Source organism: Leptosomus discolor, chromosome 5, assembly GCF_034619465.1.
Source record: "Leptosomus discolor isolate bLepDis1 chromosome 5, bLepDis1.hap2, whole genome shotgun sequence".
Taxonomy (NCBI): Eukaryota; Metazoa; Chordata; class Aves; order Leptosomiformes; family Leptosomidae; genus Leptosomus; species Leptosomus discolor.
This window is the reverse complement of record NC_141395.1, coordinates 12,649,212-12,676,425: the sequence shown is the minus strand read 5'-3', so window position 1 is coordinate 12,676,425 and position 27,214 is coordinate 12,649,212. Positions and strand designations below refer to the sequence as shown.

At 42.7% G+C, this 27,214-nt stretch overlaps 1 protein-coding gene across 1 annotated transcript in view; it reads left to right on the top strand.

The window, feature by feature from the left end:
* Positions 1-27,214, top strand: part of PDIA5 (protein disulfide isomerase family A member 5) — a 104,395-nt gene that overhangs the window by 62,520 nt on the left and 14,661 nt on the right. The window contains exons 12-14 of the mRNA XM_086465510.1: positions 8,632-8,702; positions 9,757-9,920; positions 12,435-12,565. Of these exons, the coding sequence (XP_086321636.1) occupies positions 8,632-8,702; positions 9,757-9,920; positions 12,435-12,565 (366 nt within the window). The remainder of the gene's footprint in view (positions 1-8,631; positions 8,703-9,756; positions 9,921-12,434; positions 12,566-27,214) is intronic.

The following is a 27,214-nucleotide window of genomic DNA, read 5'->3' as shown; positions in this document are numbered from 1 at the left end:
ACAGCTGAAGGGAGACCTGCCCCATTCTACCCTTCTCTGGGTACCTGTTATAGATTATTTAGTTATTCAGTCCTTTTAAAGGATGTCTGTAGCTTTAGCTGTGAAAGTCCCCATTTGAGCGTGCAGATCGTGACTGTCCTCCCGCAGGCTTGATGCCAGTGTTCGTATGAGCCCTTAGTGTTCTCCTGGTAAGTTCTTTTTATTTTTATTTTTATAAGTTTACTTTGCTTGCTACTAATTATGGGTTAACAGTAGGAATTAGCTTTAAGAATTAAGCACCAGGTTTATTTCTTCTGAAATAAATTAGTTTCCTTGCCTGGATAAGCTTAATATAAGGCACAGGCCTCTCATTTGGAAAGTGCCTTAGTATCTCTGCTACTTGAATCATTAGCAGTAGAGTTTTCATTATCAAGTTTATCTTCCTAAATACTTTATGCCTTCAATTTTTATTATCCTGTGGAAGGTAGAGAACTTATTTAAAGGGCAAATAATGAACAGAGAAACCTGCCTATCTGCTCCTTGTGCCCTTTCAGATGGTGAGTCGGCAAGTGATGCTTAATAAATCCATTGCTTTGATACTGGGGTGTTGTGCTGATGGTGGAGGTGTGTCTTCTGGGGTCCTGACTGCTTGTGGTTAGCGAGCATCCCAGAACACTTCTAAGTAGGTGAATGCATCTGAGCTGGTAACCACTTTTCCTCTGATTTTGGACGAAAAGTGTATGTTCTGCGTAGTATCCCTTCCTGATACTTGACTTTCATGGGTACCTTCACAGTAACAGTCCATGTCACCATTGCTTTTAACACACCTGCCCCATAAGCTTCTGTGCTTTGGGATGTAGCTTTCTTGGGAAGATCTCTTTGCATTGCATCCCTTTTGCTGATGTTTTACACAAATTGCATCCTAGGAAGTGATTTGCTTGCTATGCTGTTTTCCTGAGCTGCATATTCAAAGCCATTTCATCTAACCTCTATTCTCTGGCATTTTCATTGCTAAGTCCAAAGTATAAAGTCTTCCACAGTGGGGTAAGAGTGTGAGGGAAAGCAGTGCAACTTCTCTTTACTCCCCAAGGCGAAACTTTGTTGATCATCTGGCAATGGAGAATGGGAGGGATCTTTTTTGAATGTGCAATAATTATGGTTTAATTGAGAAGGAAACCTTCTGGTGGTATTTTTCATAAACTCTCAACAATTTCACCTTAAGGCAGCCATGCTGTTGTCTCTCTCTTTCACATTTCAATAGGGGAAGATTAATTTTCAACACCTACTCAGGGCCATGTTCCTCCAAGCTGGTGTAGGAAGTGTAATGCATATCTCCTGATGCCAGCTGATCCACCTTCCTTCACTTCTTTTCCCATCCAAGACGGATGGGAGGAGGCACTGTCATCTCCCAATACTGATTTCTACTAGTTGCACCATATAGTTTTGACTAAGAGGGTATATACATGCAACGTAATCTCCAATAGCTGGAAGCTGAAGCCAGATTTGGAACAGAAATAAGGAACCATGTGATTTTTGTTGTTAGTTTATTTTAAATAAAGGTGGTGGTTAGCTTAAAGATTGTTCCTGGACGTGTGCTGGAGTCTGTGCCATTGCAGATGGGGGTATATTTTTTCAAAGGCTAATTTCAGGAGCCCAGCTCAGCCAGGGCTCCCTGCTTAGCTTTCAGGGATCCCTGGGAGGTAGCAGCCTGTGGCTGAAGTTAGCCTTGAAGAATATTCACCCTTTCCCCTGAGCCTGTTCATCAAAAGAAGATATGCTCCAGCATGACCATAAATGAAGGCAGAAGCATGTGTTACGCAGTTCATCAGAGCTGTTGCCTTTTAAATCCTGTGGAAGCAGCCTGCAGGACCTGCTCAGCGTTTCTCCCACCCTGTGCTCAGTCTGCCCCTGCCAAGGTCTGTTGCTGGCTGAAGGTAGGCCTTCAGCCAGAGCTGTGAGTACATATCCTGGGGGATACATTTGGTTAAGCTTTCTTCTCAGTTTGATCTGATTTATCTTATGTAATGCAGTGATGTGATTGTCTTTTTAAAAAGTAAATAAATAATCTAGTCATACTGTAACTGTCTAAAGCTGTTATGAATCTTCTTCTGCTGAGCAGTTTCAGTGATGCTAGGAGGGAAACAGTTATGCCAGCATAAAAAAAATGATCAAGAATTGGATTTCAAATGCTTTCACCTCTACAACCGAGGTGACCAAGCAGGGAGGTGAGGCTTGGCTCACTCAGCATGTGTCAGGCAGGTGTCAAGTAGCTCACATGGTGTTGGCCTCCTCCTGTGGCCTGATCAGGCATTTATTGATGTCTGTCTGAATCATTTGGTAGTGCCCCATGCTGTGCTACTCTTATTCTCAGTGCCCTGAGGCTTTCCCCCAGGGACATCTGTGCCTGCCCTATGTGCTCTGCAACACAGGCACTAAGAGGGTGGCTGGGGTGGGTCACCACTGCCTCGGCAAGTCACGTGGACAGGGGAAGGGGTGACCGATTTGTAGTCATTTTGTGCCCCGACTTCACACTGAAGAGCTGCTGGAAGCAGGCAGGGACTTTCTTCTGCGTGCACATGCTGGGATTGGATTTGCACAGATCATTGCACGCGCAGATTGACTGCACTGCGAGTTTGTGGTAATGCCAGTGAGATAGTGATAACGGTGTGGACAAGATGCTGTACTGCTCTCCTGTCACTGGGGTGAACTGTGCAGCCCACACAGCCGAGGCGTTAGGCTGCAACTGCATAAATGTAGCATGACTGCAACAGTCCAAACTGCTGAAGTATGTTACTTCTAATTCTATATTTCTAACTCCTCAGGGTCTTTTCCAGGCTGACCTTTCACAGGCCTTGTCTTTTGTAAAGCTGTTTGCTTGTTGCTGATCCCTACACAATGTAATACTTGGTTAATTCAAACCTACCTCTAAAAGTACAGTAAGGGGGGGGGGGGTTGGTGTGTGTGTGGTGTCTGTGTGTTGCATGCACGCATTTCTAGCTGTTGAAAATTTGAATTCAATATCATGTTAAAGATGTTGAAGCTGCTTCTTATACCTCATAAGAAAGCATGAAGCCTTGAAACATCTTTGTCTTTAAGTATCTGGAATTTTACCTGGGTTGGCAGTGCTGCTGGTGAGGAGGAGATGGATGGTTTGGTGGGAGTAAGTACCCAGCGGGAAAAAGATGCATAAAGTTTCTTGAGCTCCTGATCCTTCATAAGGTGATTACTTTTTTTAAAGCAGAAACCTGGAGATCTGGGCGTGACCATTAAAACTTTTAGGTGAACATGCAACCAATGTGGTTGCAAATTTGTACCTGTGATTACGGGGAGAAACAGCTGCTTTTGTTATCCTCCCTCCCTGCCAAATTTGTGGATGATTTCCCATCAGATGTCTGCAATGCAGATGGCTAAATTATGCAAGGGAATCTGCAGCTGTTGTAGTTTATGCTCTCCTACACTGGTTGAAAGAACAGTAAGGTGCCTCGTGTCAAACCTTAGAGCTACTCTTCTACATGATGCAGAAGAAATCTTTGTGTGTTAAAGGCTTCATGGCAGAAGAGAATACGTTTGTGTTCTCTCATAGATGGTGAGAGGGCTGGGACTTGTGTATGCTTGCCCTGGCTCCAAGGATTGTCTCTCCCCGACATGTACATACTGTTGCTTTTATATGTACAGGTGTGTGTTCAAAGTTAACAACAAGGCATGTATAAGGGCTGGCTATTCTGCTGGGTTGAGAGATCACTTCTCTTCTGTGACTAGGACTGGAGAAACCAAAGGTGTATAACCAGGTGTTAAATGTTTGGAGAGCAAAGGTGCATCTAAATTCTTTGAGACTTTTTGTCTTTTCTTGATATTTTCTGTTAATTTTCTATAAACATAGTCTGAACTGAGTAATGACTGAGTCTGAGTGTAGTGACCCACTTGCTGAAAGCAGGACATGCTTTGTGCTTCAAATTTGTTCTCTCATAATCTAATGGAGGTATTTTTGGTATGTAGCTATAGATGGATGTAGAGCTGGCATGATACAATAAATAGCTGGTACACGGTAACAGTACTCAAGCAGTCTGTCGATGGCAGAAATGCAGTGATTCTTTAAAATCTTTATTTGCAATTTAATTTATCTCTAGCGTTCTTCATGTTGGAAATTCCTTGTCCTCACCTGGCTTTTATCTCTTGCTTGTCACGTACACTTCAGATCGCCAGACGCTGTTGTCTTGAAATGAAAGGACATGACCAAAAGCATGGTGTATATTTATATAGCCATAATAACCTGAAAGAAGCAAACAGCGAATGACAGAGAGAAACAGAGATTCATGTTCTGGGGACAGCACTAAGACAGCATATGCAGGAGCTTAACTGGAGCTGCTTGAGTGGTTTTCTTCCTGTCTTCTGTAGGCAAAACTTGGTTTTAACAGTAGAAGTGTTTGCTTTAGTTCAGTTCTGAAAATGTTTGGAGCAACTGTGCTTTGTATTGTGAATGTTTACCGTGGTGCCAAACAGGCTGCTGTAAACAAATATAGGTATTTACTTGGAAAAATAGTTGGCTTGGTACGTTTGTTAACCTTCCCTTTGTCCTTCTGCTGCTTGCCCTTGCATGTTGGCATCGCTCTGTCCACACTTGGCCTTTGCCTCTGTATTTGCATACGGTCACAGTCTAGGAAGGATGAAGTGCTGGGCGAGTGTTGTCCTCTGCCCTGTGGTGGGATTCTGGAGGAAAGTGACTTGTCTGCACTGGAGCAGTGTAGAGACCTTTGATTGCTGTCATTCTGGGGTGCAGCTGAGCTAAGCTGTGTGACAGCAACTGCACTGAAGGAAGGAGCTCTTTATCTGCCTGTCTGTGCAGCACAAATGAGAAGATCGATTATAAATAAACTGGGAAAACAGAATCCTTGCTTCATTTAGACATCTGTTTTAAAAACGGTTAGCAAAGGCCTGTCTTGTACCAGATGTCCTAGCACTGATTTTTGTAAGCTTTAACTTCATTTTCCTGTCTTGTAACACTCCTCCTTTATACTTATTCTGTGTGCTCTTTTCTATTTGAGCCTTGGCCCTCACAGCCTGAGGCTCCTTTTGTGCAAGGAGGAGCAAGATGAGGTGTCAAGAGGTCAAAGGAGTTGTCCAGAACTGTTCAACAGACCCAGGTACTGAATCCCGACTGGTTTCTGCTGCCGGATGGAGAGTAACTCTGTCTTGCACCTCCAGGGGAGCTACTTGTCTTCTGCAAGAAAAGAGCAAGGCTGTGGGAGTCCTCTCGTGTAGACACCTACAAGTCCCTTGGGTGTTTCCAGCAGCCATGACCCAGAGAGGCTCAGAGGAGGTCAGTGCTAGGAGTAGGCTGCGGGCGTCCTTGTGTCGATGGTGACCTTTCTCTTCTCACCTGCCATTGAATGAGTTGCTTCCCTTGCTTAGTCTTTTAGTTTTAATGTCAGTATACGTTTGATGTGACAGTGCGTCTGTTAAGAGCACATCTATCACAGATGCCCATTACAGATCTGTGGGCTTCCTTCCACTGTCCCAGCAGACCTTATGCAGCACTTTGGAGCATCTGGGCTAAGGGCCTGTAGGGTTGTTGTTGTTTTCCCATTCATTTTATGAACAGAAAATGTCTAAAAGTAGAGGAGCTTAGCACAGAGGAATACAGCTGCTGCTGAACCACCTAATGTAGCAATCAAAGGAAGGCACTGACCTTGGAATTCATTTAAATGACTTTTTCATTGGCCTTGAGAATTTAAAGGCAATCCTCCTAGGATTATTGAAAGGTAGGATAAATAATCATAGCAGAGGTGAATTGATTTGCAGTGTGTAGGTCTGACTTCTAATTCATATCTCTTCTTTTATGCAGTGATAGGTGGAAGCAGGCTGTAGCACGCAATAGCAAAATTCTCATACAGGTGGCCAGAGAAGCATCATTTATTGTGGGAGAAGCTCTTGAGATTCGTTGTCCCTCTATCAAATTCAGTTTAATGTGGTGGCTTTTTTTCCAGGCTGGCATATCATGCTGTCCTCTGTCAGGGGTAGAACAAGCATTGCATGGTAAAGATTTGAGGACTTGAGTTGGCATTTAAGTGCCTTTAAAAACCTGATCCTGCTTCCCCTTTATTTTAAGCATGAATGAGTTAGCTTTGTGGCAGTCAGTAGTGCTGTGTCTGTGTGATGTTCATGAAAGAACCTGGAACAGTGATACTTCATAGACTAGGTAGCTTTCTCCAAAATATTATTCACATGAATTTCAGATGCTTTGGATTGTTTTTTATTTCCTGGGCAAAGTATGCCTAGCTTGTTTGGGTTTGTTGTTGTGGTTTTTTTTTTTTCTCTGAATAGGTTTATGAGAACTCAGGTTGTTTGATGCTTTTGATTGATCAGATCTGATATTAATGATTGTGGAATATAGTATAGACTGAGTGGATGCCATAGTTAGAGCACAATATGAAGCTTGCTCTGGCTGGAGGACACGCTGTGTAAAGCCCACCAAGGTGAAGTTACCCCTGCAAAAAAAGTATTTCATGTACAAATTTGAGCTAGCTGATTCAGAGAGGTTCCCAGGTATCTGAGCTGGGACTCGAGATACCCTTTGTTTAGAAGTGAGAAGAGCACAAAATGAATAAAGTTCCCTGCTCCTGAAAGGAGAAATAAATCAAGTTGGGCAGGTGTCAAAGGGAACTGTCAGCCCCTTCCACAAAGCCATATGCCTGCAAGTTTTCTGTGGGTGGCAAATAAATCATTTTGCCAGCCTCTTTCGTGCTCTTAACCAAGGCAAGCAGTGCTGAGACAGTAACTCTTCCTCAGCCTTTTACAGCTTCTTCCCAAATTCACCTCCGAAGCTGTTGCATCAGGTTCCTGGCTTGGTGGCACATGCTCCCACCACGGTGTAAAACTAAAGCAAAGCTTCCTCCGCCAGCTGAGATCCCCTTGTTCTGCTGCTCCTGCCACATTAAAGCATTGTTTTTTGCTCAGAAGGATGTAGGGCTTCTTAATGCTGTGGTCACTATGCAGATGACTAAGTGGTATGGACCTTAACTGGTGTTTGAACTGGAGTTTGGTCTGGGGTCGACTGTTTGGGTATTTGCTGTAATTCTCAGGTGGGATTTGTAGTCTTTATTCACTGTGTTCTATCAACATGCCCTCAAAGTGTTTCATGCTGTTCTGCGGTGGTTGGAGCTCTGCTGTAGTCCCTCTTTGCTGTGGTGAAGTTACACCTGGATGTCCTGTCGCTTCTTGGCTGTGAACGCTCTTTGACTTGTCCTGTATAGAACATGGTTGTCTGGTTAAGTTTAGGCTTAGGTTTACATCTGCTGGCTTCAGCAGTCATCCCGTTAGAGGGAATCAAAGCAGCACTGAGATTCAGAGTCCTTTGTTTATTTTCTTTTAGACAGAAAAAATAGCCCCAACCCTGTTGCCTATACACCTCAGAAATGGCTTTTACTTAAGCTGCACTGAAACAGATTTCTAGCCGTATTTTCTGATACGACTTTCAAAAGTTCAGTGATGTCTGGGCTTTCAAGTGCCTGTTCCAACCATAACAGCTGAAGAAAGAAAAGCTGGCTGCTGCTGCAAACAGGAGGAAAAAGTGTGGCAAGGGATTGGGTTGAGATGACATTGCACTGGGGCAGGCGAGTGCTGCGCGTCTCTGTTGTGCCACGTGCCTTATTGCAGCTCTCTGCGTCTCCGGTCTGTGCCCAGGAGCCAGCCCTTGCCCTGCCTGGGTGTCGATCCCTGCTTCTCTGTCCCTTTGCGCTGACCCTGCAGGTGTGCTGGTCCCTTGGGGGCAATAGCAGGGGCTGCATGGGGGCGAGGAAGGGGCTGTCCCGGAGGCCCAGCATTGTGCCATAGGAGCTGAAGTGTAACTTGGTGTCGTGGCAGGAACCTCACCTGGTCCTGAAAGTTCAGCTTGCCTGGAAGCAATTGCACCAGCTGAAAGCAGTTTCATTTACACCCAAATAATTTATTTTAAATCTGCTTTTCTCGCTCATGTATTCATTTTACTTTATTGTAATGTCAGCACTTAGCAGTGAAGTAATGGCGGATCTCTGGAGAACTTCACACTAGCAAGAAAGCACCATTATCTCGGTTTTACAGGCCCTGCTTATGTTGAGAACATATGTGGTGGTGTAATTACACTGATGTGATTAAATCAGTGCAAATCCTTGCTAGAGGGACATGCTGCACCACTGTAAAGCGGGGCTTATTATCAGTGCAGTTTAATTCAAATTACATTACTCAATTAAGCTGTGCTAGTATAAGCCTCAGCTTAAAGTCAGGAAGTCACGTGAGGGCTCTGCCTTGTTTCTTTTTAAAGCAGATAAAGACTTGGAAACTGAAATGGGTGAGGTTGTGCCCCGCCCAAGAGCGTACTAGAGGCAATGGGCTTGACAAATACTGCGTTTATAGTACTTTCTGGGAGGAAAGAGGTCTGGGTGTGAATTCAGGGGGTTTATTATTATTTTTTAGTAGATTAAATTATTTGTTTAAGCCATAGTGACCACTTTGGAAAAGATCCTAAATCATACTAAGGCTTTACAAATAAGTTAAGTAAAATGCATACTAAATTCTAGTAAATCTCTACCACATGGTTTTGGATTTTGATAATGGCTAGATGGGTCAATGAATAACCATGGCGTGTACAACTTAATTGGATTTTGTTTCTTTTGGCAGGGTGTGGGCACTGTAAGAAAATGAAGCCAGAATATGAGAAGGCTGCAGAGTTTCTCCATGTAGCCAGTGATGTAAGCTAATTTCCTTTATTATATCCTTCAAATCATCAGTAATAAATAACTGGAGTAATAAAAGTGACTTTTCTCCCTACAACAAATTCAGCTGTTCTCATCCTCCCACAGGACCCTTCAAAATGTGTTTCCAAAGTACAGTCTCATCGCTAATGCATGAGCCCTGCCAAAGTCTTAGAAAGAACATTCTGTCTTGAACGAAAACAAAATCGAAAAATGTTTATGTATTCTGCTGTAGGCCTTATACATAATATGATCAAATCCAAAATGGATTTTTTTCCCCTTACTTAAAGGCATCGAATGTGAAGAAACATAGGCTGTTATTTATGAATTAGATTTGGAAAAAAACAAAGGGGGTTGATCCCTCTTTCAAATACCCTGGGTTTATGGTTGCATCACTCCATTAGCTTCATCTTAAGTGCTCCATCAGCATGGCTGGAGAAGAGAGATCCAATAATGTAAGTATTAGCGTTATTGATTCAGTCTCATGCTGTGTGCTCCATGCAAGAAGAGAAGTAGGATTAGTCACCCCCATACTTTAAGCATCGTCAGTGTAGACATCTGGAGTCCCTTTGTAGTTTGATAGGAGATGAGAAGGAGGAGGAGATGAGAAAAACAAAGATCAGATGAATCACACTCTACAAGTGTCTGTGTGCTCCTGTGACTCTAAAGGTGGTCCATGTAAAGATGCCCGCAAGTTAGGGAAAGGTGAATTTGCCTTGAAGTAAACTTGTCTTTAACACCACTCGTTTCTTCTGGGAGAAATTGGGATTTGTGGGAGGAAATGCCATTCCCGGGAACAGCTCTTAGGCATTATAAAGTGAGTTATATACAGGGAAACCTGTCAGAAATGGGAGAACACGTAACACTCTGATTACGTTTAGTCCATAAGATGTCCCTTTCTGGTCTTGTATCAGTCCTTTGTCTTTCCTGTGCTGAGTACCTGAGAAAGTGAAGGTACCTAGATCGTGAATCATTGCCCCAAGTCCACTGTTTCATGCCAAAGAGGTGTGTGTGTGTTGCTGGGATTTACAGTTAGTGATCTCTGTTTTAGAGTCCAGGTGTCCTTGCAGCAGTTGATGCTACCGTCAACAAGGCGCTGGCAGAAAGATACCACATCTCAGGGTTTCCTACTTTGAAGTATTTTAAGGATGGAGAGGAGAAATACACTCTACCACACCTCAGAACAAAGAAGAAGATCATTGACTGGCTGCTAAAGTAAGTTTTGAGGGTCTGAGATAGTATTTGGGTCACTGGTTACTGGCTCCTGAAGACTGCTTTGGTGAGGAAGTAAATCTTAAACCTAGCTTCATTGACTGCCTAAATCACTTGCTAACAAAAACAAATTGAATTCCAGTATTCAAAGCCGTACAAACACGTATGTTAATTATGGTCTCTAATACACCAAATCCTTTATTTGCTCTGGGGTTTTTCATAGTTGTCCCAGTAATTCTTTCCCAAAATAAATATTTTTCAAATATACCCTAAGCCTCTCGCCGGAGAAGGAATAGCAATGGCTCTGAAAAATAAACAGAACATTTGTTGTTCCCTCTTTATACTAAGCAGAAAAGTTCACTGTTGGTAGCTGAATCTCTGCAGTTGTACTTTTTGCTTTTCAGCATTTCAGAGCCAATGCCTGGAATACCAGCTACGTGGAGCTGAAGGAAAGCCAGCGAGACCAACAAAAACAGCACCTTTGTGTGCACTAAACAACTTTTCTTGGGTGTCGTGCTAAAATATGCAGAATTGGGTTTGATGTATGATGAAAATAATTTCATTTCAAAGAAGTAAATTGCTAGTACAATTCTCTCTAAGTATTCTGGAATAAAATACGCATTTCCTTTAGGTACTGTAAGCCTAATGTATTTTCTGCATCATTCAATGGGAAAAAAAGTGCCAGTGTTTTGTGAAGTTTTTAAGTCATTTAACTGTTAAGTGCAGTTGGCGTGAGGAATGTAATCTTATTTTTTCCCCTCTTACTTGGTGCGGGGAGGGGGTTTGTGGGGGGTTTTTTTGGTTGTTGTTGTTTTTTTCTTTTCTTTTTAAATTACATCTCTGAGTGCTTCAAATCAGGTAATAGATATGGTCTGACAGCATCTTTGTAGCATGTTGGGAAGTTTTATCTATATTTTACATTTAGATGTGGTGCTCCTTGGCCTCCCTGCATACTGAGGCTCCAGGCTGCTGTGTCAATACTGGATGTTAAGTCACTGTCCGAGTTTCACCAGTTGCTGGAGTGTTTTGAGCACTGCATAATTTGTATTGAGTTAAACAGTCAGGTTGATGCTGCCTGTACATACTGGCAGGTGAATAAGCAATGAGGGAGAGGGAAGGGGCGTTAAACCCTTCTGGATCCTGCTGTGCTTCTGGAGTGCTTTTGTCTTCAGCCTCAGGTAGTCAGCAACGCAGGGGAAACCCAGACAGCTTGTTTCCTGCTCTTGACCAACAGACCTGCTCAAGACGCAACAGAGTAAGATCCTTGTTTGTGGACCAAGGATAAAATTGTCACAGCTGCAAGTTGGTGGAAGTAGGAATGCATCTGGGGTGCAGGCTGGAGGTAAAAGTACGGCTTGTGTAAACCTATCCCAAGGAATGGTCTAGTCACAGCCATGTGGGTTTCAGCTCCGATCCCTCTGTGGTGACTGTGGTCTCTGCTGCCACACTAGGTTGTTACCAGTATCTGGGTAGCTTATTTCAGGTCAGCATGGGAAGGTGTGTGTGAAATGAAGTCACACCTCTGACTGTGATGGCTCACACCAACTGTGTTTGTGTGAAAATTCAGACCAGCCGCCCTAATTCTTTTGCTAACAACTGGCAAATCAGTATTGATGGAAATAGGATGGATGTCCACCAAGTGACCTTGAGTAGGACTTTAAAAATCAGATTTTTCTCCACTTGGTTTTTATGTACCTGATACAACTTAAAATGGTGTCATTCAAAGTGACAGGAAAGTCTGAAAAGCTAATTTATTACCAAGGCGACATATGAAGGTCTTTATACCGTGGCACCATTCTGATGATTTTATATAAGTAATCACTGTTTAAGATACAGCAGGAATGAATTTAATGAGTCTGAGAGAAGTCTGTGAGCTGGTGAATAGCAGAAGTTTTGTTAGAGGCGCTCTAGATGTGCAGGATTGCTCTGATCTAGTCAGTATGTGCAGTCATAATTGAAACCTGACATTCTCTTTATCAAGGTAAAATATTCCAGTTCAGTCACCCCCAGCCTTCCAAGTGGAACGATGCTGATTATTGCATCCTGGCTTTAATATCTGCATTCAAGAGAAGGTCATGAAATTCTTTATAGAAGTTTGCACGATAGCGATAAAGAGTACAAAAAGGATGTTTGAATGGAAGATGCTGTTCTGTATCAGTTGCCTTTTGATTCCACCTGCTTGCTGTTCTTCTCAGTTCATGCCTATGGATGACACAGCGATACAAGAGCAATGTTCTTTCCACCCAGCATTTGGTTGCAATGTAGGAAATCTTTATTCTGCATTCCTACTCATATCCCTGAATACCATCACTTAAATTACATTTTTATTGAGTTACAGAAATTAACTTGCATCTTTTTTGTTGTTACCTAGTGTTGGAAATATCGAGCGTGTTTTTCTACTGCACAGGCACCCTGAAGGATTGCTTGACCTCAGTTCCCTCATGGTAGTTATGACCAGGGTGTCTGCCCCTTTACCCGAAACATTTTCAAACCAATCTCATTTCCTTTCTTATCTAGTCCTGAAGCACCACCTCCACCTGAGCCTGCATGGGAAGAAAAGCAGACTAGCGTTATCCACCTTGCTGGAGAAGACTTCAGGGAGTCCTTGAAGAAGAAGAAGCACACCCTTGTCATGTTCTACGCACCATGTGAGTAAATACCTCTCTACGTGAATGGATTTTATAAACCTACAGTTTATGAAATCCTGAATTAATTCCCCCGCTGTCCCCAGACCTTTAAGAGTAAAGAGCTGATTCTGGATATAAGTGCATGGGACCATCATTGACACCATCGTTTGTAGCTTTATAAATGGAAAAGGAACAGTATACGCTTTATTTAAAGAGTTACTGCGTTAACGCAAACACCAAAGCAGACAGGGGTACAAAACCAAAACAGATTTATTTTCCTCTGCTGCATTTTATGGTCCATATAACAAAATGTGATCCTTTATAGTAACACAATGGACATAGAGAGCCTGACTCATTAGTGCAGCACTTCAGTAGTGAAATCAATATAGTGGTGTGGGAGGAATCAGTCCCCGGAGGGTGCGAACAAATTTTGATGGAATAAATCTTGTCTGTAATAAATCTACATTTAAATCTCCACTGGGGATATGGGCATAGCTTCCTCCTCCCAAATTGTTTTGCATGCATCACATGCACACTTTCTTTTTGAAGCTCCTCAGAGTATTTCTAGAGAAGTTTTGAATCAGGCCCTTTATAAATTAGGTGAATGGGAGGGACCTCTTCTGTTTTCCTGTGTTGTCCCAGGGACAGGCAGACTTGATACAGGTTTCTTAACTTTTGAGGGGTCTGTCAAAAGGAGAAGATAATCCTGGCACTTAATATTAGATAGTATTAACTTGCTTTTACAGCACCATGACTCAGCCCACCCCAGATGCAAGAAAAATACTTCCCTACCACAGGGCCAGCCCTGCAATTCATAGATAACCTTCAGATAAGTAATTACTAACTTGTTCCCATTAAACTGAAGGTATTTTCCAGAAAGGGAGAAAAAGCTCAGGTTCTTAATGTTTAATCAGGCAGCCCTTATTTTGCTTTTCTGTTAGAGAATTAAACATGAATGGTTTTGGGCTCCCGCAAAGCCCTGCTGGATGTGGGATGTGGGAGAAGGGAGGGGTGCAATTCAGAAGGGAGCTTTCTGGAAGGTTGTAAAAGAAAAGGGAAGGGGACTTAATCCCTTCTCAACTTCAGTTCCCACCACCTATTGACTAAAAATTGCCCATGTGCCAGGAATTTGTGATTCATGGACTTCAACTGGTTAAGAGCAAGCTGTAACTTTAAAATCAAATGATTGCATACGAAATGGTAAGACTTAGGAGTTCACAGTCTCTTGAGTTCTCTTTACCCAATGAGTGACTTTCTGTGGAAGACAGAGATTTATTTCCCTTTTGCTTTTAACCTGCATCTTTTTAAGGCACTTAGATTCTTGATCTTTCAGAACGCCATGTTTAAAGCAAAGACACTATGTGCAGTGAGTACGTAGCTCTCAGCTTTGCAAGCACGAGGCAACTTGCCTGATGGGCTAATTATGATACCATTGTTTGCAGGTTGACTTCTACCTTTACACCAGGAAGGGTGAATAAAGATCAGCCTGGCCCTGCCTGTACAAAGGGGCTGTAAAAGCAAGGCTTGCGTGATGTAAGACTGTTGGGTCCTTTGAGGCTGCCCTTCAGACATGTTCTTCTTGCACTGTTTTTGATACAGTGCTGCATGAGACCATCTATATACAGGACAGAAAGGTGTTAACCTGGTACCACTTTTGGCCTTTTGTGTGACTTCTAAGACAGTCAGCAATGCTGTTGTGTTGTCAGTATGTGGGTCATGCACAGTTTCTTATTTGTCAGATTTGTTCTCTCTAAATGTGGAAGTGTCTGTGTGCAAAGCAGAAAGTGGGTGCACAAAGGGAGTGCAATGAGCCTGCCCTTTATTGAGTGCAGGGGAAAGAAGCAGATGAATAGTTTACATCTCTGGTTTCTGTGGAATAATCATTAATGCCATAGAACGATACAAATCATTCTATTTTTCAGCTTTTCTGCAGTGATAATGTGCCTCCTGCTAAATTTGATAGATTAGCTTTTGTTTACAGTTTTCTCAATCTTGAGACCTCTTGGAGCTTACATTGCCAATTAGTCTTAACTTGCTTATTTTAGTGCAGAAGGAACACTGCTAAAATTGCCAGGCCCCATTATCTCAAATAATTTTCTTTTTCTGTTCAGATCCACATCTTAGGTCAGCACAGACTCACAGTATGTTACTCCATTCACTTGTGACTCTATGACAATATTTGTTACACTTACACATATGCTGAGATATTTTAAGATTGGGGGTGTGTGTATATAAAGTATGTTTATATATAAATATTTATGCTAAGAAATGTATCTCTCATCTGTCATTAGAATTTTAAAGCATAAAGTTGAATATTCTGACCTTTGTACAGCCTTCAGCTAGAGTGACAAACCTTTAGGCAAAGGCCACAGATATATATCTTACATGCAAATTAAAATAAGATCTGGCTTTTCCGTGGCAGCCTCTAGTCCAAATTACTTAATATGTATAGGAGAACCATCAATCTGCTGCTATGCTGATAGCTCTGGACTGAGCTGAGTGGTGCTTTAATGGTACTGAACGGTGCTTCACAGTGATTTAGCTCCGGAAGAGAAGATTGCTACATCCACACAGAAAAGACGGGGAACTCGTTACTCCATCACCCTGAATGTGGGTGAAGCGTAAAGGTTATTCCTGGTGCCTGTGGAATATTTTAAGGACTGAAAATCAGAGTCAAAACTCTTGAAAGTATTGGGAAAAAAATGCACTCCTGTAGGCTTGACACCCACAGAGAGTGCTGTTCTTGATTTCACATTCCCATTCCTCTCCTGTGGCATCTCTGTGCGCTGTCATGACTGATTTGGGGCAGGAGGCAGCAGTAGGGACAGGTCCCCAGTACTGACTTGGGGCAAAAGTGCCAGCTGCAGAAAAGCTAATGCTACTTGTGCCAGTAAGTGCCTTGGACCTGATCTTTGTCCAAGTCTCCATTGGTTATGTCTATACCCTCTGTGGCCACCGTGACATGCAGGCTTGTGGTGCAGGCTGGCACTTGTTGTGCTCCTCAGGGCCAGCACTTGGAGCAAGCTGCTGGCTTCTGTGCTGCACAGCACCTGGCCCAGCTCTTCTCTGGACACCTGTGGGGCTCTTGCGGTCATAAGGTGTAATTGTCATCCTGCTCTATCATCTCGTGAGTTCAAAATGCCTGAAATAAGAGGAGGACAATGATACAGTCTGCTGAATTGAAGCATCATGCCACAGGTGTGTTTTGTGTCGTGGGTTAGAGGAGCATTTGAAAGCAGTAGGCTTATTGCACCAGCATTTTGGGAGGGTTTATGGGATCTGTGTCTGTATTATCTCCACAGACCAGTCCTTGGAGTACTGGATACCATCAGCTGATCCAGGTTTCCTTTTGTAACTGCTTGGCTTCATCCAGAAATGGAGAGGGGAGACAACTGGTCTGAGTATGGTTTGGTGTTCGCACATAGCCTGGTATGTGGATGATGAGGATTTGGGGGGCTGTGGACCAAATCAGGAAGTGAGCCAAATGGACAAGAACAGATCCAGCCTAGCCCAGTTAGACTCAGTGCTTAACCAGCTGTGGCCAGAAGTACACTAGCTGCATGTCTGTGGTCTATGTCTAGAGCTTGTCTCAAGGCATGCATCATTAAATGCCTAGCATCCTGCACCGACCAGTTTGCATCAGTGCCTCTTCTGGGATCAACGCACTGACTTGTCTGTCTTCTTTCTCTTATATCCTCACTGTTTGTTCATATAGCTTATCTGAAAGTGTTTTATCTGCATTTTTACTTTTATGTGCTCTCTCTACTCCATTATCCCAGATAATTGAGATTTGACTTTGCCAATGCATTAAATTTTAACCTCCTACTACTGTAGCACTGAAAACTGCAAAACAGAAACAGTTGGTTGTGATTAGTTGTCAGAATCACAGAGGGCAACAAAGTTCCAGTAAATAACATGTCTTCTCAGTTGGAGATGGTTTTGCTGTGTTACTGAAACTGAATTAAGGAAGAAAAATGTGATTGAAGCTAGGTGAGCATTTTTGAGTGAAATAGGGAGATGCAGATAGTTCTTCAGGAGCATATGGTGTTTTTAACCCAAACTTCTGTCTGGAGAAGCCCTTGGAGTCCTACATGGAATTTCTTGTTGAGCCAATGCAAAAGACCCATACCAAATTAATGACCATCATATTCTCTAACTAAAACCCACATGGTTTCCGTTTCTGCCTTGTTCATCCCTGGGATTTAATATGCCTTTTTGATGTCTTAATTTGATGATTTGACTATCAAGTTTTAGCTGTTCTTGGGTGATGCTTCCTCAAACTTATGCTAGGTCTTTTCTGCTGCAGTAGAAACAATTCAGAGCTGAGGACACAAACTCCATAGGTGGGCATCCTCGATTGCATTAGGCAGAGCATCACCAGCAGGTCAAAGAAGCTGATCCTTCCCCTCTGCCCAGCACTGATGAGACACAATTGCATTACTGTGTCTAGTTCTGGGCTCCCCAGTACAGAAAAGACATCAACATACTGGAGTGAATCCAGTGAAGGGCCATGATGGTGATTAAGGGTCTGGAGCACCTGACATATGAGGAGAGGCTCTGGGATTCTTCAGCCTGGAGAAGAGGAGGCTCAGGAGGGTCTTATTAGTATGCATAAGTGCCTAATATAGAGGGTAAAGAAGACAGAGACAGACTTTTCTCTGCAGTGCCCAGGGACAGGACAAGAGGCAATGGGCACAAACTGAAACACAAGAAATTTTGCTTAAATGTAAGAGGAAGTGTTTTGGTTGTTTTGGTTTGTTTGTTTGTTTTTTACTGTGGCCATGGTTGAGCACTAGAATGGGTTGACCAGAGAGGGTGTGGAGTCTCCATCCTTGGAGATACTCAAATCCCAACTGGACACAGTGCTGGGCAACCTGCTCTAGTTGACCCTGTTTTGAGCAGGGAAGTTGGGCTAGATGATCTCCAGAAGTGCATTCAAACGACAGCAATGCTGTGTTTCTAGGAACAGTAACACCTGAGTTTGAAATGCACAGTGGGTTTTTTGTTTTGTTTTGAGGTTTGTTTTTGTTTTGTTGGGTTTGGGTTTTTTTACACCTCCCATCAAGTTCTGATTTTCTCTAAATAGGGGAGGCTTAATTACACCCCCTACTAATTCTTGCACAGAAACAGAAGCTGTCCACTTGTAGCTTATAAAAATGAGGCACACACACATGAAAACACATTTTTTGGTTGAGATTGCTGCCTCCAGAGAGACTACAAATGAATCAACAGTGTCAGAAACGGGGATTATGTATAACAGATCAGTCATTAACAAGTCCGAAGGGGGGGGGGTGCTTATTTTTTAGATCAGTCACTTTTAGTGGAAGGGCTCAGCACTGAGCAAATTCATTCAGTTCCTTCTTTTGTAACAACACAAAGTAATAAGCATTCTTAAAAAGTAAGGACATTCAGCAGCAATGAGAAATAATAGGGGGAAAATTCTCCCTTTTTATGGTTTGTAAGCGTGGCAGTTGCCAATGTTATTAACTTGCCAAATGGCCTCAATTTGTGGGACACAACAGGGTTCGCAGAATGGGTATTTTTAATAAATACTTTGCTGGGAGCTGATTTCCGGTTCTCTGTTCAGAAGTGAAACTTTCACTTCACTGGAAATTATTTTTATCAGCTGGAAAAGGTTATTTTCTGGTGAAGCCTGACCCAAAGAACACCCAGAAATAAAAGGTACCAAGGATGATTTTAATGAGGTATTTTTGTATTGAGTAAGTGGCTGTATTGCGACAAGAGGATGTGCAGTTAAGAGACATCAGCCTCCTTGGCTCTTCATTTAAATTTTTTGGTAGGGTTTTTCTTCCAGGGCTGGAAGGAGTGAATGAGGGTGCTTAATCTGTGTTGCACCTGATAAAATCACAGAAGACACAGGGATGATGTTTGAGCCATCAGGAAGGTGAAGCCATTCAAGTTAGAAGGCTGTATGTTGTTCTAAGCTGTTAGTGGAAGATGGTACCTGGGTATTGTTCTCATGTAAAGCAAAGAGACTTCTTTGGCTTCCAAGTCAAGCAGGAATCGTGACATCATCACTGTCTGATGGGTCATCTCCTGACCATCAATAAGAAGTGAGAAATCAGATGGGGATCACATTTTTTCAGTTCTGACTAAATCAGTCCTGCCCGTCCCTGTGTGTTTCATCAGCAGTGCATAAAATGCTGAAAGGTAAAGGAAACTTGCATTAATTTTACCCACAGTCTTTGTTCAAAATACTAATCATTCTGTATCCTGGTATGCTGCTTCTTTTTCTTTTCACAAGAAAAACTGACCAGTGTCTTCTGTCCAAGTTGTGCATCAAGGAATGTACAATGACAAAAAAGCACTTAGCTGAGAGTCCTTGTCAGAGTGGGTTGCACTGTGTGCAGAGTGGGTGCAGACGGTATTTTGCCTATTAGTGCTAACAGGCAGGAGGGCCAGTATGCTCCTCCAGCCATGCTAGCTTACTCATGAGACCCAAGCTGTCATCAAAAATCTGTTCTTAGAAAGCGTGTTTCCTTTTCATCCCTCCCATTTTTTGAAGTAAGCCGGGACAAAGCTGGTTGCAGTGTATCTCAGCCTTTGCACAGGAAGGTTTGTGAGATAATGCTGTGTTCTGGTGAAGCTGGACTGCTGTAACAAAACAGCAGTTTTGACTAACTGTGAGGCTTCAGCCGGTAGCTGCTGGGCCTGAGTCTGTGCTGAGCAGACCTGGGTGGCATAATTCTGTATGAAGGATGCACAGAGGGGTCTAAAATACTCAACAGTTGAGTTAATGGGTCCAGATGCTCCAAGCAAAGCATCAGAACAGATAAATTCAGTGTCCCATGATGGCCTCAGATTGACTCCCACCAAGAGGTTTTCCTGTTGCTTGCAAGCACATCTGGTTAAGTTTTCTTTAGGAGGCTGTATCAAAGACCCTGAACAAAATGTGCATGTTTGTAAATGAAGCTTAAGCTATCAAGAAATTATTAAAAACACACTGAACAGAAAGAATCCTTTTCAAGGCAAAAACCCTTGCAGGAAGGATTTTCTGGTTGTTGACTGAGGTACAAGCGAGGTCTGGACCCTCTGATAATGAGGCTTTAAATCCTGCGTGGGCTGGCACTGCAGAATTTTGATATGTTAGCTGTGCTGCTAACTGGTTTCTCTCCTGCATTAGTGGTGTTCTTGCTACAGGCTCGCGTTGGCGAGGTGCATTCCTGTTGGTGTAAATAGTGCTGGTGCCACAGAGCCCATTAACAGGCTGGTTTTGATAAAGGATGACTTTATAGAGTGGTCTCTGCAGTCAGGCTGGCAGAACTGCTCCTAGCCCCAGTGTTTGTGTCAGGGATATTAATTAGTGCCAAGAGAACGGTTTTAACTGCTCTCAACTCAGAAGCTGAGGCACTTCGCAGGACTGTACTTAGCTGAGACAGAAGCGCTCAGGGCTGGCTGTCGTGGAGCTGTGGCATTACGCTAAAACTTGTCGGAGTGATCCAACTCCCCGTTTTGTAAAACAGCATTCATGCTTTAAATCGGTTGTAACTCTGAAATGTTACAGCTGCTTGAATTAGTGCAAAGAATATTTCCTGTATATAAACAGGTCAGGCTTGTGAGAAGGGGGAGAGGAGGGAAGTGCATGCTCTTGCCCCATGACGTTCTCTCCTTGCAGACACATAGCTGTGTTGGTGCAATGTCACATAAAGTCTGAGTGAGGTACATTAGGAGACATGCCCTAGGAATATGCCGCCCACCCTTATGCACTATTGTCAAACCCATTTCCTCGCATTTTGTAGTGGATAAAACAGCCCAGGAGTTTTGTGCTGAGTCTTTCTCTTCACCTTTGCAATTTGATGATGACTTTGCTGCTACTACTGCAATTGGTCATGTCTAAGACTGTAGTTTCCAAAGATTTGGGTTTTGTATCCCTTGTCTCCTTGGTATACCCCCAAAGTGCTGCAAAGTAACAGTTCAGATAGCTTGGGGGAAAATGCAACCAAACCCGCCAGCAGGCTGTGAAATTGGTAGTAGATTGGCTGTTGTTGTTAAGAGTAGCGAGGCAAGCCCTGGTTAACCTGATGCTTAACTGAAGAGTCATGACCTTTTTCAAAGCAAAGGACAAATTGCCCTCCTTTCAATTACTAATATCTCGTGTCTTGGAAATATGATTATGCTATGTGTCAGGTCATGTCATAAAATGAGCTTTGGTTCCAGATATTCAATTAAAAGGCCTTCCAGTTCTCTACTGGTAGAACAAAAGCGAATTAACCTTTCAGTAACATCTCCAAATGCCTTTCTCAAATCTGCCTGTGGATTCAATAACTTCTGTAGCTACAGGAATGGTGTTGGCTGAAGCAGTATGCCCATTTTCAGCTCTTATCTGTGCAATTACTGTCCGTGGCCTGTCTTTCCTTGATTGACCAAGTAATATTCTTGTTTTAATTCTAGTTAATCACTTGGAACTCTTGAAGTGGAAACAGGCTTTGCTTTACTCTGCAGTCTACAAGCTCCCGGGTTTGCTTTGATAGCTGTGCTTTCACTTGCTTAGAATTGCAGTCATTTAAAAACCAATAACGGAGGGCAGTATCTACCCCTGTTATTTAGACGGTGATGATTTCAAGCAGAGATGTGGAATCAGAAAGTCATTCCCTGCTCTGCACTTCGCACGCTGAGGGCTCCATCCTGCCACATGCTGAGCCCTGTGAGGCCCCAATGGTTTTGCAGTTGAATGAATGGAGTCAGCACCTTGCAGCCTTGCTCCCCATCAAGCAGGATTGTTAACCCTGAGAGTCACTTAACCTCTTCCTGACTCCATTTAACCTTGGGTGTAGTGACAGAGGGGGATAATCACGGCTGTCTCTCTTAGGGGCAATTTGAAGCGTAATTAATTGACATTAGTTAAAGCATTTGAGATCACCCGTTGAGAGGTACTAAAGGAAGCTGGGGGCTGAAGGGGGAGCAGAGCCCTTCCTCATGCTGAGGACAGAGTACAGACAGCACAAATGCCACGTTCTCACAAATCACGGGGCTTTCAGAGCTCCTCCAAGAAGTTGGCCAGGAGTTCGCTATGAAAATACTGACAGTTTAAGTTAATATATTTGATATGGAAACAGTCTACAACATTAAAATATATGCATGTTTAAACTATCTCTTTGAAAAATCTCATGTAAAATATATGCATGCCATTTGTTGCTTTACTTACCAGATTTTATTATGTACAAGATGCTAAAAGCATGCGTGGAAACGACATGGGTGGGGTTATACATCACTGTGTGTTAACAGTGGGCAAAATGTATAAGGTAGCACTTTCTGAAGTCAAAATGCCTGCTGTGCACTGGTGTAGAGCCGTTTCAGTTGGGATGCTAAGGTTAGGGTCAGCAGGGGCTGTCACCTCGCCTGACCTGCAGGGCAGCACTCGCATGCTGCAGCTCCTGGCCACTCAGGGGATGATGATACAAGGACAGCAAAACCATAGCACCTCTGTAGTAGTTTCAGCTCAGCAGTATGAGTCAAGGACAGGCTGCAGTCTGATCAGATGGGAGAACCACTGTGTGAAGGCATCTTTTTTAGAAAACCATTTCCTTTCAGACTAAAAGTCACTAGTGATGGGGAATGTGAATTTCCTGCCTGAATTAGAATGGCTTCAACACAGCCAGCTCTGGAGGTTACTTAGCCTTTGGCACCCATCTTGAAGAGCTTGTTGTAATGAAAACTAGACTGACTTTTCTCGATTTCTGTAATTTCTTAATCTTTGGATTTGAGCTCTTGACACACTGAGCTTCCTGACTCCCTTTGCCGTGAAACGCACCTTCCAGTCCTGTTATTTTTCTTATGGGTCTTCTGAGCCCCCACCAGTTTGAACTCATTCTTGATTTGTGGACCCAGAACTGCAAACAGCATTTTGGAGGTGCCAGACTTAGAGGCCCTCTCCACGCCTACTTAATGTTTTCATTTATATATTCAGTGAAGTTCCTTTTGACAACTCCATCATTTTCTTTCAAAGCTATATTGCTAGTATTGTTTGGATTTCTTTTGCTTCTAATACATTTAAAGCCCCTTATATACTTAAAACACCATTATTACCTCTGCTGACTGCAGATACTGCTTTGATGTCCATTTGCTTCCTTTATCTATTTTGTACAAATTGTTAGCTTTTGATTTATATTCATTAAAAACAGCTTCACCTTTCTTCTAAGCGCTATGCTAATACAGCTTCCAGTCTTCTAAGGAAACTGAATTAACCTTGTACTGTTCAGCTGAAGAGAGGTTATATTACATTATATCACTGGGCTTTGTAGTTTCAAATTAAACAAAGCATGAAGTAACTTAAAGGACATTTTTATATTTAAGCAAGTAGAAACCTGCATGTTTTGGAAAGAGAACGTGATTCCTTTAGGCAATTCTGAAAATATCACACAATTTTATTTTAAATGTAGTAAGGTGACTATTGTCCAACAGGGTGCATCTATTTCATGCACTACTCTGGAGACATCTTTATAATTGCCATCTGGTCCTAATGTTTTTGTACATCGAAGTTTTAGGAATCTCCAAGTTTTTCTTTTGAGTTGCTGTCATCTCTAAACAATGTACTTGTTTAAAAAGAGGAACCCTGTCCAATGAAACATTCTCCATTCAAATGTAATAACGATATGTAGGTTATTCACTTGATTGTTCCATTGCTTTGAAATCCTGTTTGCATCCTTTTTGCATCCCATGGGACCCTGCAATTAACGGGAAATGTTTACAATTCTGAATACAGGATATTATTTCTGTGGATTTATTGAATTGTTACCACAACATATGCTTGATTATGCTTGTGTTTGGAGTAGTGTGCACTTGGTTTTTAATACCAGTTTTGTGTCTTTCTTACCTTACCTGACAAGTGGATTTATATTGTTTTTTTCTCAGTCTGCGTTTTGTTTAAAAAAAAAATATTTTGCAAGGTGATGTGAACACTTAGTAAGTTTTTTCTGTTTCCCTGTGTGATATCCTTGTTTTACATCATATATACAAATGTTTTGTGGCATCATGTTGGAAATCACATCCAGCTCAACCCTGCAGTTCTTACTTCTTCAGAATCCTGAAACTAGTGTTTCCATGAGGATGAAGCCAGCTTCTGTGCTGGCCTCTCCAACACCTTTCTGTGCCCAAACCGACACTGGCTCACTGGTTCTTTCCTCAAAGACAACCAAAGAAGATGCTGTACCGTGTGGTTGTTCCTGCTATCAGTAAATTCAGACCATGGAGAAGAAGCTGGGCTATATATTTTCCTTCACTTTATCTCCCAAAATACCCACTAGCTTTCCTTTAAATGCCTCTCTAATTAGAGGAGATTTAATCTGACTCCCTCTCCCCCTCGGTGATAATAGGTCTGAATGAAGCCTGCTTGCTTGCTTACTTGATTTCCCTCATCTGCTGTTCATCAGCCATTCCTCTTGAATTCTTACCCACGTAAACCATATTTTTCCATGTGCTGGATCAGTCAAGAACTACTTGGTTTTCAAAGTGAGGAATGAGACAGTGCCTGCTGGGACTGTACTGAAGTGTGCCTTCCCAGCCCCTACCGACTTTACGGCATGAAAGGGCGAAAAAAAACCTGTAGAAGATACTGGATTCATGTGAAATTTTAAATTTGTATTGCAAAGGCTAAGAGACCTTAGAACCCCTCTATTGCAGGTGTTCTCATATGGATCCACGGACCTGTGGTTTAAGCACGCAGCCCTCGTCCCCTGGCAGGCTTCAGCGGTCAGGCAGAGCAGATATCACCACGGGCTGTGTGGCAGGGCCACCAGAGTGCAAAATTTCAAGCACAGGTTGGCGAGAACAACTGGCCAGAGCTGTAATAAAGCTGTATCATTTGCTGATTGGGAACAGAGAATGGCCTTAACACATGCTACCGCATGTGCATTAGATGTCAAGCTCTCTTGCTTTCCTGCCAGGTGATGCAAGTGTGTTTCTGCATTAGGAAATGAAGTTAGCTCGAGATTTGAAGAAGTGATTAGAGGTTTTGAGCACCAGTGCTGGGATACTGTGGAAAGGCTGGATGCTCCAGGAGCAGATTTCTTTCAGATTTCTCAAGTCAGGCACAGGAAATTACTGTTCAGTTCATATCTGCTGTTAACCCTGTTGAGTTCAAATTTGACAATGATGTAAAAACGGAGAAAGAAAATTGATAAAGCAAAGTCTTGAACCTACATTAGAAGGCTCTGCTCTCAGAAGTGCTTCTTCCAATGCTGCTCAATTGAAAGTCCACCTTTGGCCTTGTAGGAAGCCTGTGTCTACCATAGCACCCAAATTATTCAACTAAAATGAAACTGAATGAATCTTCCCACTTCTTTAGTCCATAGTGACTTAACTGTCCTAAAAATACTACTGAGAACGGGCAGGACCTTTTGAGTCTTGGCACCTTACCCACACCTTCAGATGCGACCAGTTTAATCTCTTTCCATTGCAGCCCATCTGGAAGATCCTTTGTAAGGAGCCTGTACACTTCCTATCCTCATGTACGGTGCTCAGTACATTTCCTTTCTTTGCACTTTCAAATCTGGAAGATAGTGTTAACACTTAAAATAAACGTGTGATAGTGGGTGTGAAGAGGGAATGGGGAGAACAAGTTTTCCGTCTGTCAAAATGAAGACATCAACCTCTGCTTTTATTTTTTTGGCATGTGTGCTTTAAATAGAATGACTGGGTTGGGTGACTTCCAAGTGTTTGCTGTGTTTGGCAATCCTTCTAAGTTGTAACAGATGAAGTTCTGCTGTTCCATATGATGTGCTCCTTCCCCCTTTTTTGGTGACTCCTTGAATCTCTTTGGGAATTCAGCGTAGCATTCACATCTGTTCCATGGATGGATGTCCAAGGCTAACAAAATGCCTACTGGACTTGGAGTCAGCTCTGCCAAAAGCCATATGGTTGTGTTTTAGTTTTGCAAGCACAGTTCAGTAAAGAAAGGAGGTTGGGCCAAGAGAGAAGTGAAGGGAGGAGGGATGGCGCTTCAGACTGGTAAATGAAGGTAACTTTTTGTCATTTAGTATTAGAGTGGGAAGATGAGAAGATCACAGAGAAAATGAAATAAAAGCTGTGAGCGTACGTTCTTTTACCAGTTGTTTTGGGTTACGTGGCACTCCTCTCCTCTGTGTGGTGTTACTGACCACAACCTCAAATCATGTTTGGTTTTGCCTACCTTTGCCAAAATGCCCTAACAGTCTAGATAATCGGATGCTTCCTTGTGGCCTTACAACATAGAATCATAAAATAGTTTGGGTTGGAAGGGACCTTTAAGGGTCATCTAGTCCAAATCCCCTGCAGTGAGATGTTCATCTTTGCTGAGAACTACACTCAAAGCACTTCCTGATGCCACCTCTTGAACACCACGCAGCAGCATGTGTAGTGGGGACTCGCTAGGGTGGAATGGGCATTGAGCAGCTGCTGATGCTTTTCTGAGCAGTCACCAGCTAAATGGCCACTCGGGCTGTTTTCTTACCAGCCATCTGTTGGCCCCTGTAAAATGGCAGTTTGCATTTTTAGTAGCTGTTGGACTTTGCTGTGTCTTGAAAAAATGTGCTTGTTATTTGTTGAATCCTATGCTGGTTTTCTTGAAGACTGTGGCTCATGGAGAGCTCTTAACCTGCTGCAACTTCAGTGGGGCCTTAGAGAGAGGCTTTACCAAATGTCCCGTCCTCTGCAGATCCAGCACCCGCGAGGTGGGAAACACATTAACTGATGTATCATAAAGGTTTTAGAGGGGAATAAGAAGACATGAAGTCTTGTGTTTCTCTTGAAATATTTTTTGTCAAGGGTTTGAAAGTTGCTGTTTCAAATCTAAATTTCAAGCTCAAGATCATAAGCAGGTTGGGGAACCTAAAAGGTTTAAGTTTTTAGGAGGCTTTGTGTTTTAGTGTAACAGCTGGAAGTGCTTTCCAGTAAACCACAGCATGTAAGCATGCGAGCTAGAACAAGTGTTCTTGTTTTAGGGGTGCCTGATTTTTCTTTTTTTCTTTCTTTCTTTTTTTTTTTGTCTCTGTAATTCTTTTTAGATGTTGTCACCAGTTCTGATTTATTTGTGCAGAGCAGTGTTAAGAAGTCAACCGAGGCAGTCACCCCCCAGTACAGGAAATTATCCAAGATGTGTCAAGAGGCAGGCTTGACCCGAAGGCTTTTCAGTACCAGGCAGATAGGACAGGCAAGTGGTGAAAGAGAAAACAGGTCACTGAAGTTGGCTGATGGACATGGGAGCAGCCTGGAACCCTAGCCTCCTCCTTCTTCTTTTCCTCCTCCTCATTTTCTTTCTTGACCATTTACTCCCAGGCAAATGCCAAACGACTCAACAAAGTTGATAGTTTGCAAGCTGTAGAGGACTTGCACTGTCTCCCACTGAAACACGGCTGCCATCAGGATAGACTGCCATTATGCTGCATAAAGAGTTTGAAGCCATTAAGATGGATTTGCAGAAGTGCTTTAGTTTCCCAGGAAATGTCCCCTTGACTTTTCGATATTCTTAGTTACTGCATAGACTCTTAGTGAATTTACACACGCATGGCATTGCAGTGCTTTCAAAATCCTATTCTGAAGGAAAAAAATACTCTAAAATTCAAAACAATGCATGTAAGCAATGAAATTGCATTTTGGTGAAGGTGAAAGGGATGTGCAGCCTTTCTTATGTGGAAAGGGGTGTGCAGTGTTTATGCAGACACTCTTTTTCTTGTC